The 18,419-nt window shown below is 48.7% G+C and overlaps 1 protein-coding gene across 2 annotated transcripts in view; it reads right to left on the bottom strand.

The window, feature by feature from the left end:
* Window positions 1-18,419, bottom strand: part of INPP5D (inositol polyphosphate-5-phosphatase D) — a 121,294-nt gene that overhangs the window by 101,070 nt on the left and 1,805 nt on the right. For both annotated transcript variants that reach the window (XM_078450771.2, XM_078450772.2), the window contains exon 2: window positions 2,755-2,818. In XM_078450771.2, coding sequence (XP_078306897.1) covers window positions 2,755-2,818 — 64 coding nt within the window. The remainder of the gene's footprint in view (window positions 1-2,754; window positions 2,819-18,419) is intronic.

Consider the following 18,419-nt stretch of genomic DNA (forward strand, 5'->3'; position numbering starts at 1 on the left):
GAGCAGACTCAGGTGTAAGGAATGAGTTATTTAGAAACTGTGGCTCAGCTCAGAAAAGAGTATGAGGTTTTGCCTCGACATGAAAAGAGGAACCAGAGTTAAAATAAGCGGCAGTTGGCGAGGACCGAGGACTGAGGCCCCGTCGAGTCTCTGACTTGGCCTCATGGGGCACGTGCTTTAACTAGCTCCTCAGCAGCCAGCTACTCTCATTATTTCGGTAAGGTGTTGTCTTTCTGTAGGAAGGTGTATCCTTAGGCGTGGAAGCTTCCACAGGCTGCCCATCCTCACAGATCCCCGCACCCTGGTTACCTGCTGTTGGCCACCAAAGAGGTCACAGGCCCGGTGCCGGGGTCGGGAGCACACGTGTCCAGCAGGGCCCCAGCTCTTCTAGGGAACCTGCCCGCCCATCGCCCTGGCTGAGCGTGGCCTCAGGTAACCCTCTGTCCTCACACTCTGACTGTGGGGCAGGTAGTGGCTCGGGCAGCCCGTTCACACACAGGCCCGTGGCCCCCGAGTGGCCTGTGCAGAGAAAGCTGTTGGTGGCTGAGCCACCCAGATTACCTCTGGGGACTGGAACTGAGAAGTGCACCTGTTGGTGGGAGAAAGAGCGGACCCACAGAGAAGGGCTGAGTCGCGGCAGGCTGCACCCGGGTGCAGGGCCCCAAACCCTCTGGTCCCAGTCCAGGCCTTCTCCCTCGGTGCCCCGCCACCCCGCCACGCACAGCCACACAGGCCACCCAGCAGCAAGGGTGCGAAGGTGAGTGGGGGGAGGGAGGGGCGGGGCACACTAGACGCAGTCTATACGTGTTTACAGGTCGTGGGTACCGCTGTATATACAAGAAGCCACAAAGTTGTGTCTTTTCCAGCTTAAGGCCTAGTCATATTTAAAGTCTTCTGCCCTTTGAAGGAAAAGAAGAAACCACAAGGGGAAAAAAAGATCAAAAGCATTGACCAACTTTTAACTTAAGAGAGTGTAGACTCCTTTCAGCAAACCACCTGTCAGGGATGCCAACCCGGCCAGGAAAGTTCACACGGTCCTAGACATACGTAAAATGGTAGAGGCAGCTGAGGCCCACTGCCCGCCCCACACGGGCCTCCCCGAGGCCTCACCCTGCAGGTGAGGAGCCCACGTGAGAGACAACCGTACCAGCGGTCAGTGGCTGCCGGGGACATGAACGGACAGTCTTATACTAGATGTGCTATTCATCCCTGGTGACCAAGCTGAGACAGGGGGACACCCCAGGCTAGCCAGAACTCTTCAGATGGATACTCTTCAGATACTGGTGTAGGTGCACATGTGGAAAGGACGAAGAAGCCAAAAGCGGCTCTCAGCCTGACCTCTACCGGGTGGAGTAATTCTGAGTGAGCCCAAACTTGTATCTCCCAGAAGCCCCTGCATCAAACAGCCCCAGCTGCCTGAGGAGGCAGCTTCACAACCCCCTGGGTTGGTTCAAGCATGCCCTTAGGACATCACTCTCTGACAAGTGGCTCATTGAAGTGATTCCTTTGACCCTGTAAATAGGCTCCCCAGAGGCTCTCTACTCCACACAGCTTCTCCCCAGAGGCGCTCTACTCCACACAGCTTCTCCCCAGAGGCGCTCTACTCCACACAGGTTCTCCCCAGAGGCGCTCTACTCCACACAGCTTCTCCCCAGAGGTGCTCCACTCCACACAGCTTCTCCCTCTTGACACATTTCCAGTGACCTGTGCCCCAGGGACTCGCCTGCTGTCCTGCCCTCTAGTCCAGCCCTGTTTCCATAACTGCATCTAGTTCTGGACAAAATGCATCCTTCCCTTCATGTTCTGGAATCAACGATAGGGCCCCACCTCTCTTCCTCCACTTTTACTTTCTTTTCAACTAAACCCCACAGACCCTGTTGCTGCTCCTACATGACACGGTGTCCCAGCCCTGCTCTATTCCTCCGCTCCGCTCCACACACAGGTGAACCCCATTTGTTGGTGCCTCTCGAGAACTGAGCGTGACTCCTCTGTCCCTGCTGAGGACACTGAGAGCATCACCTCCTTTGTTCTGACCACCCCCATGCTCTCTTAACACAGCCAGATAAAAATAGCTCCCCTGGCCTCCACCTCACTTGGTTGTCATGCACTGCGGTCACACAGAGCCCGTGGTGTTTGTCATGCAAACTATGTGTAGGGTGGTCTTTCCAGACTTGGAAAGACTTGTGCAGCTGATTCTTTGTTAACATTTAACGGCAAATTTTACACACTTGGACTTCACCTGGTGCAGCCAGGTGCCATGAGCATCAGCCTTGGGCAGAACAGGCGTCTGCGAAGTGAAAGTTACCATCTCACGCTAACCCGCCGGGCAATCATCTAGTCCCTCAGGAAAAACGGTCTGTTCTCCTGGAAGTTCCCCCTCCTCTCCTCCCTGGCCCACTGACCTTCACTCAGCTGAGCTCCCTGAAGGAAAGAATTGACAAGCCACAGTCCCCTTCCTCTGTCTCTGGGCATCCTTCCTCACCATCGTTCTCCTTTGCACTCAGGAACACAAGTTAATGTCTGTCAGGCCTGCTTCCTCGTGTCACGGAGCGGGGTTACTCTGCAGGGCCATAGTTTAGCTACTAAGCCACCCCCAACCACAGACTTCTGGGGGAGAAAGAGGCTCAGCCGGGCCCTCATGTCCAGGCTGTCTGGGGCACAGGCTTTTCTTCTCCTCTTCTTCTTCTTTGTCACCTACTTCTGCCAACACGGGCTCCACGCAGGGCCAGGTGTCTAGGTTGATAAAGGGCTTACCTGGACAGTGAATTTATCATCTTCATTGGGCAGAATCCTGTACGTGTAAACACAATTCCGATACCTGAAATAGACCAAAGACTTTATCAGAACCCACGCAAGAGAATTCATTTCTCTGGAGAATTCCTGACCTGGCTGGAGGAATCTGGGCATGATGTCTCTGAACTTTGGAGCTGATCATACCGAGGTGGAGATCGGCCTTGACATCAAGCAGTCCTGTACCAAGCCCCCTTCCCCGCCCCCTCCACACCCAAGGAACTTTAGGAAGAAAGGCAGTGGGGTCTTTTGCGCGTGATTTACGTTGGCACTTGACAGCTTCGTGGTCTGATTTAAAGGAATCCGCCATCAAGACACAGCTTCGTTACAGGAGTTTCACTTACTCAGCCCCTACTGGGTGCCTGGCACTCTGCTCAACAATTATACGTGTTGGGTAACTAGATCTTAAAATTATACCCCGATTTTTAAAAATTTAAAACCATGCAGAAAGGTAAAGGATGAAAAATAAATGTCTCCTTCTCCTGCTCCTGTGGAGCCCCACTTCTTAGATTTACTACTCCTTTTTGTAAGCCATTCCGGAACTTTTAAACATACATGCAAGCTTATATGTCCCTGTCTTTTTAAATGCAAATAATATCATAGCATACATGCTGTTCTGAAATTTGCTTTTCTCACCCCCCCCAAAAAAAAAAAAATCTTAGAATTCTTCCCAACTCATGTTCTACCATGTGGTTGTGTGATCATTTATTTGACCAGCCTATGATGAGAGATGAGTAGCTGCTTCTTAACTTTTTATCATCTCTGTGCCTATATCTCACATGCACTGGTGAAGTCACAGATTCAGCCTCCCTGTCAGTACAACGGGGACAGGAACAACACCTACCTGTTGCTGTGTCGATTAAATGAGTTAAGGTACGAAAAGCATTTCTTCTCATTTTTTTTTTTTTAACATTTATTTATTTTTGAGACAGAGAGAGAGAGCATGAACAGGGGAGGGTCAGAGGAAGAGGGAGACATAGAATCTGAAACAGGCTCCAGGCTCTGAGCTGTCAGCACAGAGCCCGACGCGGGGCTCGAACTCACAGACCACGAGATCGTGACCTGAGCTGAAGTCGGACGCTCAACCGACTGAGCCACCCAGGCACCCCATTTCTTCTCATTTTTTAATGTTTACCTATTGATTTAGGAGAGCGAGAAAGCACATGCACGTGGCCGGGAGAGACAGAGAACTCCAAGGAGCACGATGTGGGGCTTGAACTCACGAACTGTGAGATCATGACCTGAGCCAACATCAAGAGTCAGATGCTTGGCCGACTGGGCCACCTGGCACCCCTGAAAAGCATTTGAACATGCCTGGAGCACGCTAAACCCTGCACGTGCTGACATTTACTAGCGGTTGTGGGGAGGTCGGCACGAGAAGAGCTGGACACGGGCTCTAGATTTTGAGACAGGGACTACCGATTGCCTTCCCGTGAGGCTGTGTCACTTTTTTCTCCCACTAACCGGATATGTCTGTTTCCCCACACCCTGCCAACTGGCTGTTATCAGACATTTCAATCTTTGCAAATCTGAGAGGTGAAAGAAAAATGATCGCTTACTTTAATCTGCCTTTCTTTATGAGGAAGGTTGAACGCGTTCTCTTATGTTTCATAGTTGTCTTTCTTTTTCTGCGAATTTCTTTTTACAAACTGACATTTTCTGCGAATTACATTTTTTAAGACCATCTTTTGTTTATTTATTTGCCAGACTTTGATAGATGCTACCCTATTTTGGAGTTGTCATTGACAGTGCTCATGGGACTTTTTTTTTTTTTTTAGCTGTGTTTTACGATTTTATGTGGTCAATTTTACAATCTTTTTTGGCTTTTGAACCAATGGATATTTCAAGAAAGTTTTAGAGAATTTGTTTTGCGTAATTTCACTTCCACCTGGTTCAGTTCTCACAGGGAAGTTTCTTTTCCTGTCTTGTCTCATCTCTGAATTCTCAGCAACCTGCACCCTGTCTCCAGAGCCTGAGCTGACAGCGCACCTGGCTTATGTCAGAGATGTCAGGGATGACTCTCTAGGCCACTGCCACGTCACCTCCCGCACAGGTCCCAGAAACGGAGGACGGCCCCAGGACCCCAGTCCAAGCCCCCCGTCGCCATCCCCTCCAGCCTCAGCCCCCTGTGCAGAGCCAGCAACAAATGCCAAGAGTGGCTCCGCCCTGCTACCCCCTTATCTTTCACTGCTGGCTCTCGCGACACTTCCTCCAGTAGATATGCAAATGACACCGGGGCCAGAAGAGTCTCATTTGGCTGAGGGCAGCTGGTTTGTGCAAGAAGTTCAGCAGGCCCCAAACACCAGCCCCTAAAGCAAAAGAACAGGGTCCCAAGGAGACAGACAGCTGCACGGAACCGGAACGGCCCTTCAGTTAATCAAGTGTGGCAGACAAGCTGTTAGGGCCTTTTCAGAGAAGTTCTAGGAAAGACAGACTCATTTCCATGCTGTTCAAAGAGACCAGGATTCAGAAGCTAGTCCGAGAGGAAGAGAGGACATTGCCCCTTAGACACTGATATCTCAGCAGCCCCGGTGCACAGGGCCAGACAAGCCAACCCCGGAGCCGGGTCATTTCAGGTCTTTGTGGGGAAAATGTACAACGTCACCACCACCACCTCTCATGCCACACACACAGCCCACAGGAGATGAGTTGTTCCAGACTGCGTGCCGTGGGGCTCCGGGGGCTCCGTGAGCAGGTGGAGGGGGGCACTCCTTGGTCTCCCTCACTCCTCAGCCGCTACACCGCATTCTGGTCCCAGATGACAAACGTTGTACAAATGCACACATGTACACACACACACAACACACATATACGTGTACATACAAGCATATCTCCACATAGAGATGTGGAACCGACATGTACATGCACAATCTCACATGTAAAATGTTTCAAGTGAAGATTCCACGACTCTATCAGCTTTGACAACGACCACACGGGAACGCAATCCAGACAACGTGCTTGGCTGCGTCATCCAGCCCTTCCCAGCTCTTTTGGGGTGATTCAGTAACAATTTACGGTGCTAACACAGGCCCTCGGCTGCTACTCCTTCCAGTGAGCAGGTCGCATTTCAAGGTGAATGTGTTAGGAACAGTCCCACTGGAGACCCACGTTGGGATGGTGCCGGGCTGGGTATGGAGGAGGCTGTCCCACCTCAGATGACGTGGGGCTTACAGCAAATTTCCCGCATGACTCCCAACAGCTGCCAGGTGACAGCAGGTGCCCATCCTGTTCTAAGAGGGAAGATGCTTCCCGGGAAGGGCATTTCCTGATCAATCCCAATATGGTTGGGGAAGTTATACGTAAATGCAGGAGGACAAGCGGGGGCACCTGGGTGGCTCAGTCGGTTGAGCGTCCAACTCACCTAAGGTCATGATCTCGCGGTTGGTGAGTTCAAGCCCCACGTTGGGCTCTGTGCTGACAGCTCAGAGCCTGGAGCCGGCTTCCGGCTCTGTGTCTCCCTCTCTCTCTGCCCCTCTCCTGCTCGCACTCTGTCTCTTTCTTTCTCAAAAATAAATAAACATTAAATAAAAATTTTTTTTTAATGCAAGAGGACAAGGAAACAGAAGTAGGAAGAAATATCAGAGCACTTTTATTCTGTCAGATAAACAGGACTATATCTGTATGACTATTCCTAGCCAAATAAACACTGACAAGCATACCCAGAAACATCCTTCGCCACGGCCAGCCCCATGGGGGGAGAAAGAGAGAGAAAGAGAAAGAGGCAGAAATCAAACTCTAAAATTCAAGAACCTCATGAGTGTCTCTGTCTCGCTTTGCTGATTGGCTTAGCATGCCCTATAATTGTTTTTAAGTCCCTTTGTAACTCTTGTTACATATCAGTTCAATTTCTAGTGCTGTTTGTACATGTTTTGTTTTTCTTCCTTAAGTGTTGTAGACAAGATGGGGTGGGAGAACAAGGGGTGGAAACCTTGTGTTCAAAAAAGCCACTTGGACCGTATAGAAACAAGGGAAAATGTGTGTCAGCCCTAGGAACCAACAGTGTTTGTTCACCGTTCACCACCAGAACCTCAAAGAATCCCAGAGAAAGAGAGTAAGAAAATGGATGAATTATAAGAAGCCATTAGTTCAGAAGAGAGAAGGTGAGGGAAGGCCAGGTGGCCGGGTGAGAGGCAGAGGGGAGGCAGCCAGAGTGCTGTTGGGGGTCTGCTGAGCACCCTGCCCCAGCAGTCTGGGGGTCCAGCAAATTGTTCCTTATATGAGACCCCTGGGAGGAAGCCCACCTATCCTTGAGGCCATAACACCCCTCATCACTTACCCCCATCAGCTAGATCTCGGATCAGGGCTCCCACCCCCAATCTTGCTGATCCTTTTTTTTTTTTTTTTTTTTTTTTTTTGCTAGTAAGAGGATTTGGGCAAAAACCCACTCTGATCTCCAAAAGAATCTGACTTGATGTTTCCTGACAGTTCTTTGTCAGAAAAGAAAAACTACCAGACATATGAAAACATATCGCCACTCAAAAGAAGGGCATCATTTTTCTAAGGACTCAAAGGCGTTACCTCCATGTTTCACAGAATCACTGCGAAAAGAATAAAAGACATTCTGGAGAAGTCTGATTGTGAACTCAGCACACCATTGCATTGCTGGTGTGGGAAAAGTCAGTTGTGAGAACTGAGCAGCAGGAGACAAAGGAAAAGTGATCAGAAGTAGAAAACGTGGAGTTCACGAGTCAGCACTAAATACCACAACAGCTCGTGTCCTGGGGAATGTTAACGGGGAAGAAAAGTTCGAGAAATTCAGTACAGAAAGAAAAGACAGGGAGGAAAGATAAGAGACAAGAAGGATCTCTGTCCTCATACACGCATAAATAGGGGTTTCTGAAAGCACAGATGCTTTTTTTTAAAAACTTTAAAAAAAAATGTTTACATATTTATTTTGAGAGAGAGAGAGAGTACACGCACGCAATTTGGGGAGGGGCAGAGAGAGGAGAGAGAATCCAAAGCAGGCTCCATGCTATCAGCACAGATCCTGATGCGGGGCTTGATCCCATGACCCGTGAGCCGAAATCGAGTCGGATGCTTAACCAACTGAGCCACCCAACCACCTGAAATATTTAAAAATTATCTCTGGGGCACCTGGCTGGCTCAGTTGGGAGACCATATGACTCTTGATCTTGGGATCATGAGTTCAAGCCCCAAGTTGGGTGTAGAGATTGCTTAAAAATAAATTTTTTTATGGGCATGCAAGCGGGTGCATCCACTCTGGAAAACAGGATGGAGCTTCCTAAAAAAACTAAAAATAGAACTACCCAGCAATTGCACTACTACGCATTTATCCACAGGATACAGGTGTGATGTTTCGAAGGAACACATGCACCCCCATGTTTATAGCAGCACTATCAACGATAGCCAAAGTATGGAAAGAGCCCAAATGTCCATCGATGGATGAATGGATAAAGAAGATGTGGTATATAGATACAATGGAGTATTACTCGGCAAGCAAAAAGAATGAAATCTTGCCATTGGCAACTACGTGGATGGAACCGGAGGCTATTATGCTAAGAGAAATTAGTCAGTCAGAGAAAGACAAAAATCATATGACTTCACTCATCTGAGAACTTTAAGAGACAAAACAGATGAACATAAGGGAAGGGAACCAAAAACAATATAAAAACAGGGAGGGGAACAAAACAGAAGAGACTCATAAATATGGAGAACAAACTGAGGGTTACCGGAGGGGTTGTGGGAAGGGGGATGGGCTAAATGGGGGAGGGGCACTAAGGAATCTACTCCTGAAATCATTGTTGTACTATATGCTAACTAATTTGGATGTAAATTTTAAAAAATAAGAAATAAAATTTAAAAAAATAAATAATTTTTTTAAAATAAAAAATAAATGAAAAATAAAAATGATCTCTATAAGTGGCTCTGAGGAAAAGCACCTCTGCCCAACTTTTTTTAATAATGATGATGCCACATAAATGTGTCCATATTTTATAAAACTTATATGACTCTTAAGCCACAACCTGACCCAAATCACATAAATCGATCTCACCTATGCACATATACACAAAAATCCTAAATAATTCAGAATACAATCAAAAGTTGTCATGATCAAAACCAGTTAATTTTAACCATGCAAAAATGGTTAATGTCAGGGACTTTATTTATTTATTTATTAAAAGTGGGTTTTTTTTTAACATTTTATTTATTTTTGCAAGACAGAGAGAGAGAGAGAGAGAGAGAGAGACAGCACGTGAGCAGGGGAGGGGCAGAGAGAGAAGGAGACACAGAATCCGAAGCAGGCTCCAGGCTCCAAGCTGTCAGCACAGAGCCCGATGCGGGGCTCAAACCCACAAACCATGAGATCATGACCTGAGCCAAAGTCAAATGTTTAACCGACTGAGCCACCCAGGCACCCCAATGTTAGGGACTTTATAAAATTAAGCTATTATACTGAAATAAGGGAAACAATGTATTATCTCAATAGATACTAAAAAGGCACTTGATAAAATTCAATACTTGTCATTCAAAACTATTTATAAAACTAGGAAAAGATGGGTCCTTGTTTAACGTGACAACGAGCAACAACTAACTTTTATCAAGTGCTAACTCCATGCAGGTATTGTACCAAATTCTTTCCAGGAACTGTCACGTTTGATTCTCATAGAACTTCCTGAGGTAGATATGTTCTCTTCCCAATACCCTCTGCTGCAGTGTTTTAGAAATACTGGCCAATGTAATAAATTATGAAATCTAAATCAGAGTTATAAGTATTTGGACAGTAGACCACAAAATGATCACAATTTACATACAACAGGATTGTCCATCAAGAAAACCCAAGAGAAGCAAATGAAAAGCAATTTGAAACAAGGAGGAGTAAGGTAACAGAATAAAAGGTGAATTCATGAAAACTGTAACTTTCCTGTATGTTCTCAGTTACCACAAAAGGGTAACTGCAGGGGAAAAGCTTTCATTTACAAAACTAACAAAATTGTAAAGTAATCAGAAGTAATCATAACAAGAAATATGAAGGATCTGTATGAAGAAAATGACACAATTTTAAATAGGGGTAGCTATACTTGTCATTAAGACTAATACTAAAATGTCCCTTTTCGCAAGTTATATTATGGATTTCATGGAATTCTAATTGGAGGTGCAACTGTCTTTTTTCCCAACTCGACAAAATTATTAGCTGGTTCGCCTGGAAGGATACTTGAAAACGATAGATGTGCAAATCCTAAAATAAAATCGTTTATAAAATCGTGGTGATGCATTTGGCATGATAGTGATGTAAGAAAACAGACATTAGGCAGAGCAGGGTTAACAGGCAAGAAAGAGATATATAAGACTTACTATACAGTGAAGGATGAATCAGAAAAGGAAAAGAAGTAAATCATTCGGTGAAAGTTCTTGAGAAAGATGATTGGCTACTTGAAAAAAATACACATACATCCTTGGCTTACGCTACTCATTAAATTAATTCCAGAGAGATTAAAGTGTCAAATGTAAAAAACAAAACAAAACAAAAAACAAAAAACAAAAAACTGGGGGCACCTGGGTGGCTCAGTCGGTTTAGCATCCAACGCTTGATCTCGGCTCGTCATGATCTCACAGTCGGTGAGACTGAGCCCTGTGTTGGGCTCTGTGTTGACAGCATGGGGCCTGCTTGGGATTCTCTCTTTCCCTTTCTTTCTGCCCCTCCCCCTCTCTCAAAATAAATAAATAAACATACAAAAATGAAAAATTTATCATCTCTCCGTCTGTTTTTCCCAAATACTTTGCACGTGATGTACACTTAAATTCAATTCACCAAATGACACTACTACATAGGTATTCTTTAAACAATTTTTTTTAAACGTTTAATTTTTGAGAGACAGAGAGAGACAGAGCATGAGCAGGGGAGGGGCAGAGAGAGAGAGAGAGGGTCACAGAATCTGAAGCAGGCCCCAGGCTCTGAGCTGTCAGCACAGAACCTGATGCGGGGCTCGAACTCACAAGTGAGATCATGACCTGAGCTGAAGTGGGACGCTTAACCGACTGAGCCACCCAGGCACCCCAAAAGGTATTCTTAGCCTGGTTTTCAGATAAGGAAACCAAGGGCCCGTGGAATTAGACAACTTGCTGGAGGTTGGACAGGCAGAGTCCTCCTTAGCCCAAGTCTATCAAGTTCCAAAGGCCCTGTCCTAACCCTCCTGCCTCCCACTAAAAAAAAAAAAAACCCAGAATATCTTGAGCGGAGGGACTCTCTACATTTAAAAGCAAAGGAGAAAGAGAGAAAAAATCACAAAGGAAAAAGAAGGGAAAAGTCTCTGAATGTCAAGAAAATCAAAGTTTAAAGGGAAACCACATTGCAAATATTTGCAACAAATGTGATACAAAGACTTTATGCAAACAGATAACAGAAAAACCACACGGCAGCTTCAAAAGCAAAATGTCAGAGAGAATGGACAGACCATTCTCGGAAGAGGAATGATGAAGGTCAACGCACCTGTCAAACAAGTTTACCACGACTGCAATCAAGAAATGCAAAGAGAAATGAACAGGTATTAACCACCTTTCACCTTGCAACTTAATAATGTTTTTTTAGGAGCAAAGATTCAGCACACGGCCGCTGGAATGAGGTAGGCACTCTCTTGTACAGCCGACCAGAGCACAAAGTGGAACCACATTCTGGAGAGCCGTTGGTCTTTCTGTATCAGGAATCTAAAAAGTATTTCTATCCTTTGATCCAATAATTCCACCTCTGGGAATCTATACCCAGAAACGTCACAATTCTGCACAAAGACCTCCACCACCATCATATTTATAACAATAAAACACTGCTGGCGACTTAAATGCCATATCACACAAGTCATTTCATCAATTGTGGCACATGTTGTGCTAGAATCTTGGCGCCCGCTAAACATGATATTTAGGAAAATTTTTAACCAACTGAGGAATGTTAATGTAACACAGACCAAAATTATGTGCGTATAGCTAGATATAATATTACAGAGATTTCTACATCCCTGGAGAAAGAGGAATAAAGAGAATGAGAAGGTACACGTACAAATTAGCAGTATTCACGTTTGTCTGTCAATAGGTGGGTGATTACTTTCTTTCTTTATTCTTCTTTGCACATTATGCTTAATACTATTTTTTTAAGATTTTTTTCCAGTTTATTTATTTCTTTTGAGAGAGAGAGAGAGAGAGAGAGAATCCCAAGCAGGCTCCACACCATCAGCACAGAGCTCGATGTGGGGCTCAAACCCACAAACCGCCAGATCATGACCTGAGCTGAAGTCTGATGCTTACCTGACTGAGCCACCCAGGATCCCCTTAACACTATTTTTTTTTTAAGTTACTTGAAAGAACACTGCACTGTTTATCAGAAGATCTATTTCTGCATCGTCACTGACGCCTGTGATGGCCTCAACAAGCCTCGAGACTCTGGAGGGCAGGGTCCTGGCTATGAGTGCAAGGCCGGAGCAGCTGATGCTCTGGGGACCAGCCCTGTCTGGGGTGATTTTTAAAAAGTAGTTGAACCCAAATTGTTTGGGTCCTTGTTAATACAATGCTTTTCTTTCTTTCTTTCTTTCTTTCTTTTTTTTTTTTTTTTAACGTTTATTTATTTTTGAGACAAAGAGAGACAGAGCATGAACAGGGGAGGGGCAGAGAGAGAGGGAGACACAGAATCCGAAACAGGCTCCAGGCTCTGAGCTGTCGGCACAGAGCCCGACGCGGGGCTCGAACTCACGGACCGTGAGATCATGACCCGAGCCGAAGTCGGACGCTTAACTGACCGAGCCACCCAGGCACCCTGATACAATGCTTTTCTAATTAACGGACAACGGGGGTATGAAATGAGCACGGGAGAAAGGAAAGATCTGGTCCCCAGAGCTGCAGGCTTATTCTACCCACTCTGCTCCGGCAGGGCCTGCTTTGGCCACCTGCACTGATCCCCACCCCGTCCACATGCTGGGCTGGCTCCCTCTGCAGAGCCTTAGGACTTTTGTCCCCTCAGTAGCTCCCTCCCAAATGGGAACTAGTTAATCCCTCTTAAGACGGCCTCCATTCCTTCTTGATTTTATCTTCAATCTGCCTGGTGCTTCTTCCTGGCATCCATGCTCCAGACCCTTCTCTCTGTCAGGCTTCCGGGAGCTCAACCCTGGCCCCAGCGGCCACTGGACACTCATGCGCCATTCAAGTGCTCTTCCTGCCTTATCTTTTCGAGCACTTCCTCTGAGGAGGCCCCACATGACAGCTCGCTGTCTCCCGGAGGCTCCTACAGGGCTCCAGGAAGTTCTAGAAGTGTCACTCTGCCGGTGCTCTCTTTCCTTCTGCTGTGGAACTTTCTCCACAGAGGGGCCCTATACTCCTCTGCATCTGAAATGTCACTACTCACTTTATGAGTTGTAAAAAATAATGGCCAGGGTTTAGTGGGTGTTGACCGTGTGTGCCTGGCCTTGGGTCACACATTTTGCCCACATTCTCCCATTTTTACCCTCTCAGTAATCCAATGACAACAACAGAAAGACAAATAGGCCGACTTTTAAAATGGGCAAAGGATCTGAAGAGACATTTCTCCAAATAAAATAGACAAATGGCCGGGGCGCCTAGGTGGCTCAGTCAGTCGGGCGTCCGACTTTGGCTCAGGTCATGATCTCACAGTCTGTGAGTTCAAGCCCCATGTCGGGCTCTGTGCTGATGGCTCGGACCCTGGAGCCTGCTTCAGATTCTGTGTCTCCCTCTCTCTCTGCCCCTCCCCCGTTTGTGCTCTTGTCTCTCTCTGTCTCAAAAAGAAATAAAAACATTAAAAAAAAAAAAAAAAGATAGACAAATGGCCAATAAACACGAAAAGAAGCTCGACGTCGTTAATCATTTAGGGAGACGCAGCCCCAGGTCACAATAAGATGCCACTTCACAGCCACCAGAATCATTATCACCAAAAAGATAATAACGGGGGTTGGTGAAAATGTGGAACAGTCATGGCTGATGGGAACATAAAAACGGCGCAGCTCCTGTGGAAAACAGTGCGACCGTTCCACAGAAAGCTACCATTACTATTTGACCCAGCAATCCCACCCAAGACCATTGAAAACACGTGTTCACACAAAACCTCGCACATGGGGGCACCTTGGTGGCTCACCCAGGTAAGTGCCTGACTCTTGGTTTCAGCTCAGGTCACGATCATGGGCGTGGTTTGTGCATTCGAGCCCCACGTCAGGCTCTGCGCTGACATTGTGGAGCCTGCTTGTGATTCTCTCTCTCCGCCCCCCCCCTTCTGCCCCTCCCTCACTTGTGCTGTCTCTGTCTCTCTCAAAATAAATAAATAAACTTAAATTTTTTTTTAAATGTTTATTTATTTATGAGCACGAGAAGGGGAGGGGCAGAGAGCGAGGGACGCACAGAATCAGAACCAGGCTCCAGGCTCCGAGCTGTCAGCACAGAGCCCGACGCGGGGCTCGAACCCACCAACCGTGGGACCATGACCTGAGCCGAAGTCAGACGCTTAATCGACTGAACCGCCCAGGCGCCCCAATAAATAAACTTTAAAAACAAAACCAAACCACAAAAACCTTGTACATGAATGTTCACAGCAGCATTTCTCATAATAGCCAAAACGACCCCAACGTCCACCAACTGATAAATGGATGATTAAAATGTGGCCTAGCCACACAACAGACTATTATTTAACCGTAATCATGCCACAACAGGGCTGAACTCCAAAAGCATTATGCTGGGTGGAAAAAGCCAGACACAAAGGCCGCATATTGTATGATTCCATTCACATGAAATATCCAGACCAGGCAAGTGTCAGAAAGTCTATTAGTGGTTGCCAAGGGTTGGAGGGTGGGGAAATCCCGAGTGAGTGCCAGTGGGTACAGGGTTTCTTTTTGGGATGATGGAGTTAGACAGTGGTGATAATTGCACAACGCTAAGGATGTCCTAAACACCACTGAATTGTACACTGTGCAAAGGGTGATTTTGTGGGATGTGAATTATACCTCAATAAAAACAAATTAACCCCAGGAGTGGGCACCTCACCAGCGAGGACGCTGGGTGGGCGCAGGCAGGTTAGCATCTCGCAAACACTAGAATTCACATCGAACGCAGCCAATCCCGGAGGGCTGTCCGCTAAGCACTGTGTCGCACGGCATGGATTGAGGCGGGAAGGGCAGACCCCCTGTGACCCCATCTCCGGGGCAACGAGGAACGCCTGGCCAGGAGCACCGCAGCCATTTCACCACCATGTTTGGGTTCACGCTCCAGGAGAGCGGACCCTTCGACGGGGAGGCGCCAGTGTCTGTGCCCAGGTGAAGTTAACCCGCCAAGCAGGCCAGCTTGCAAAACACACCAAAGCCAGAGCCTACGCTGGTTCTGGAAGAGCTGCCCTGGTGTGCTGGGCACGGGCGCAGAAAGCCTGGAGACCGTCAGCTTCACCAGGTCGTTGTGAGTCCCTCACCGTGCACAGAAGACACCAGTGAGCCATTAACGCACAGGCCTTCACGGGCGCTCCACTCTCTCCCGTCTTGCGCACAGAAAGAAAACTCAGAAGAAAAAAGAACACTTGGACCAACTCTGACGTAAACTGGGTTTCAAGAGCCCGTGGTCCTCCAGCCTGGCTAGAGGCTACCGTTTGGACCAGTATTGGTCCCCACTTTCTGTCAACACCAGCTATGAAAACCAGTGTATTTCTTTGCATTGCACAAAAATAACCAGTGAGCAGTGCAAACTTGACTGAAACTTTGGAAGCGAATTGGAGGAAAGGGGGTTGTATCCATGCGATCACATCACCGGAAATGGCTCTATGCCTCTCCTGGACATTTCTGCCCTCCCAAGTCCCTTCTCTGTGTCCCCCCTTTCCGAGCCTACCCGATCCCACACACCCCCAGGCTTGCTGGCTCCCCTCTGTTTCTCCTTCCTGAGAACGGCCTGAGTTCAAGTCCTGACCCTGCCATTTATCAGTAAATGTGGCATGCTACCTAACCTCTCTGGGCCTCAGTTTCCTCATCCCTAAAGCGGGGATAATAACAGGACTTCCTCCGAAGGTCGCTGGCGACGGTGAGTTAATACACGTAAAGAGCCTGGAACAAAGCCTGGCACACAGCCTTCGTGAATCTCTCGCGGTCGTTTTTAGGCAGAACAGGTTAGCAACCACCTTTTGTGAGGGGAGCAAGGCTTAGGGCCTGCTCTACCCCAACTGGCCTGTCACACTTCCTAATGACAAGGCGGCCTTCTCTGAGGGAGTTTTTGGTGACTGAATGTCCTGCCTGTGCTTCTTCGTCTTTGGGGCTGTGCTGACGAGGCCACAATCCAGGCTGCCTGGCCGCCGTCCCCGGGGAAGGAGGCCGTGGGTGGACCCGGGCGTCTCGGGGAAGGCTGTGTGTTGAGGAACCCGAGATTACTTCCCCACCCCCCCACCCCGCCCCCCAGCTGGCTGGACGAGGCAGCGCACGTCTGCCCCTCCTCCAGGAGGGAAGCCAACTCTAGTGTGCCACAGTGGGAACGCCACCCCACTGGGCAGACTGTGTTCCCAACCACGCTGGGCCATTGTTCTGGTTCTGCCTGTGTGGCCTGAGCCAGGGGAGGCTGGCCCTGCTGACTCCTGGCTCTTACATCGGGGGGACCCCCACCCCCCAAGGTATGTATCTCTTTTCTGTAGCATAAAGCACCTAACACGTGCACGGGTGCCACGTGGGGGTGCTGTCCTGGCCGGAGAGGAGGGCACAAGATAGATGGCCTCTTAGTATGCCCATCCCAGCTGGGCCGGATGTCCCCTCCAGCTTCCCCTGCGGTGGGACTGAGTGTGGTCAGGTGAGCACGACAGAGGCCCCATCTAGAAGAGCACACTGTCGCTTGTGTTTCCAAGCCCCCTTGCCCCAAGACGGCAGAGCTGCCTGGGGCCTTCCCCCTCCGGCTCTCAGGGCCCAAGACGGGCCTCCAGGCCTCCCTAAAGCGGGGTTCTCTGAGCTGCTGAGGAGAGGCCTGAGCTTTCCTGCCCGGTGGCAGGTGGGCGGTAGGGCTGACCTCTCTGGAGGAAATGCGGGTTTGCAAGGCCTGGGGTGAACGTGTGCTCTCATCACGTGGGTGGCACTGAATTGCAGCCTTGTCTTTTGGTGCCTTCCTCACCCCCCTCTTCGTTTCATTTAAATAGTCAAATCCTGTTCTCTTTCCTCAGCACCAAGGCCACTGGGGAGGTTGTACCCAGTTCCTGGTGCTGCGAACACAGCTGCCTAAACCAGCCGCTGGAGGCCCCCTGCTGTCCCCTCACTCAGCAGAGGGGACTGGGGACAGGCTCCAGGCAGTGGGCACAGGCAGAATGAGGCCTGCGCACGCAGGGCCATGAGGTCTCTTTCTGTGGATATTTCTAGAGCAGGAGGGGAGTCTTGGTGGTCTCCTCCTGCAGTCCTGGCTCACTTTGAGAGCCCTGACCCCACACCTGCACCAGCTGGGTCCCCATACTCCCAGCTGACTTCCAGAGAGACAGCAGAGGGGCGAAGCCTGTCGCTTGTGAAACCGAGGACATTTCGCCCAGTTGCTTTTCACCCCGCAGGCCGTGGACAGGACGGCGTGGGGCAAGGTTTGCACCGGGCCACAGGGAACAGAGAAAACTAAGGATGGTGGGCTTTGTTTCCCAAGAGGTTAAATCTATTCGATTTAAAGGACTGGTGTTTGCTTTGTTTTTTGTTTGGTTGGTTTTTTGTTTTGTTTTTAACGTTTATTTATTTTTGAGAGAGAGAGAGAGAGAGAGAGAGAGAGAACATGAGCAGGGGAGAGGCAGACAGAGAGGGAGACAGAGAATCCCAAGCAGGCTTTGTGCTACCAGCACAGAGAGCCCGATGCAGGGCTCAAACCCACGAACCATGAGATCACGACCTGAGCCGAAATCAAGAGTCAGACTAAGCTTAACCAACTGAGCCACCCAGGCACCCCTGTTTTGTTTTGTTTTAAAGACTACACTCTTCCTGCTTTTCAGTGTTAAAGGATGCTTTCTTCCATGAAATGAGCCTTTGGAAGGTCCAGTTAGTTGTCACCCATTTAGTCAGTTTTTCATTTTTAAATCTCCTCCATTGGCAAAATGAAAGATGGCAGCAGGATTGTGTCTCACAGGCTTGGGGAAAGTTTGGTGGTCCCTGGCATCCCACAGCCTGGAGTGGCTCCTGACCCTGCGGGCAGGATGGCTTCCCTTGAAAAGCAGAGGGGCTCGGGGAGCCCCGGGCCTGGCCGAAGGGCAGGGTTCCCAGGGAAGAATCCAAGCCCTGGGGTCTAGACCTGAAAGGGTTTCGAGGACAGGAACTTGATGACAAGTCCAGGCCTCGGTGAAGAGGATGGTGGACAGCTGGGCACCACGGACGCCCTCCCTAAGATGCAGACCCCGAACTCTCTGCAGCTCTGAGAGTCACTCCATGCAGAAGAGGGGACGGGAGGAGGAGTGGAGGAAGGACTATGGGAAACCAGGCCTGGATCCCAGCCTGCCGCCAGCTAGTAAGGGCAGTGGAGACACAGGCCTCACCCTCTCAAAGCTCCTTCCGCTCACTTGCAAACTCAGGGGTCATCGGACGAGACCCAAGGCCTCCCAAGGCCTCCACTCAGCCCCGGCTCTGGCCTCCATCATGCTGCCCATTTGGAGTCAGAGACTGCATTGCAGCCGGGGCACAATCAGAGCCCCTTGACCAGAGGGCTGC

The sequence above is a fragment of the Panthera onca genome, chromosome C1, assembly GCF_046562875.1.
Source record: "Panthera onca isolate mPanOnc1 chromosome C1, mPanOnc1 haplotype 2, whole genome shotgun sequence".
Classification (NCBI taxonomy): Eukaryota; Metazoa; Chordata; class Mammalia; order Carnivora; family Felidae; genus Panthera; species Panthera onca.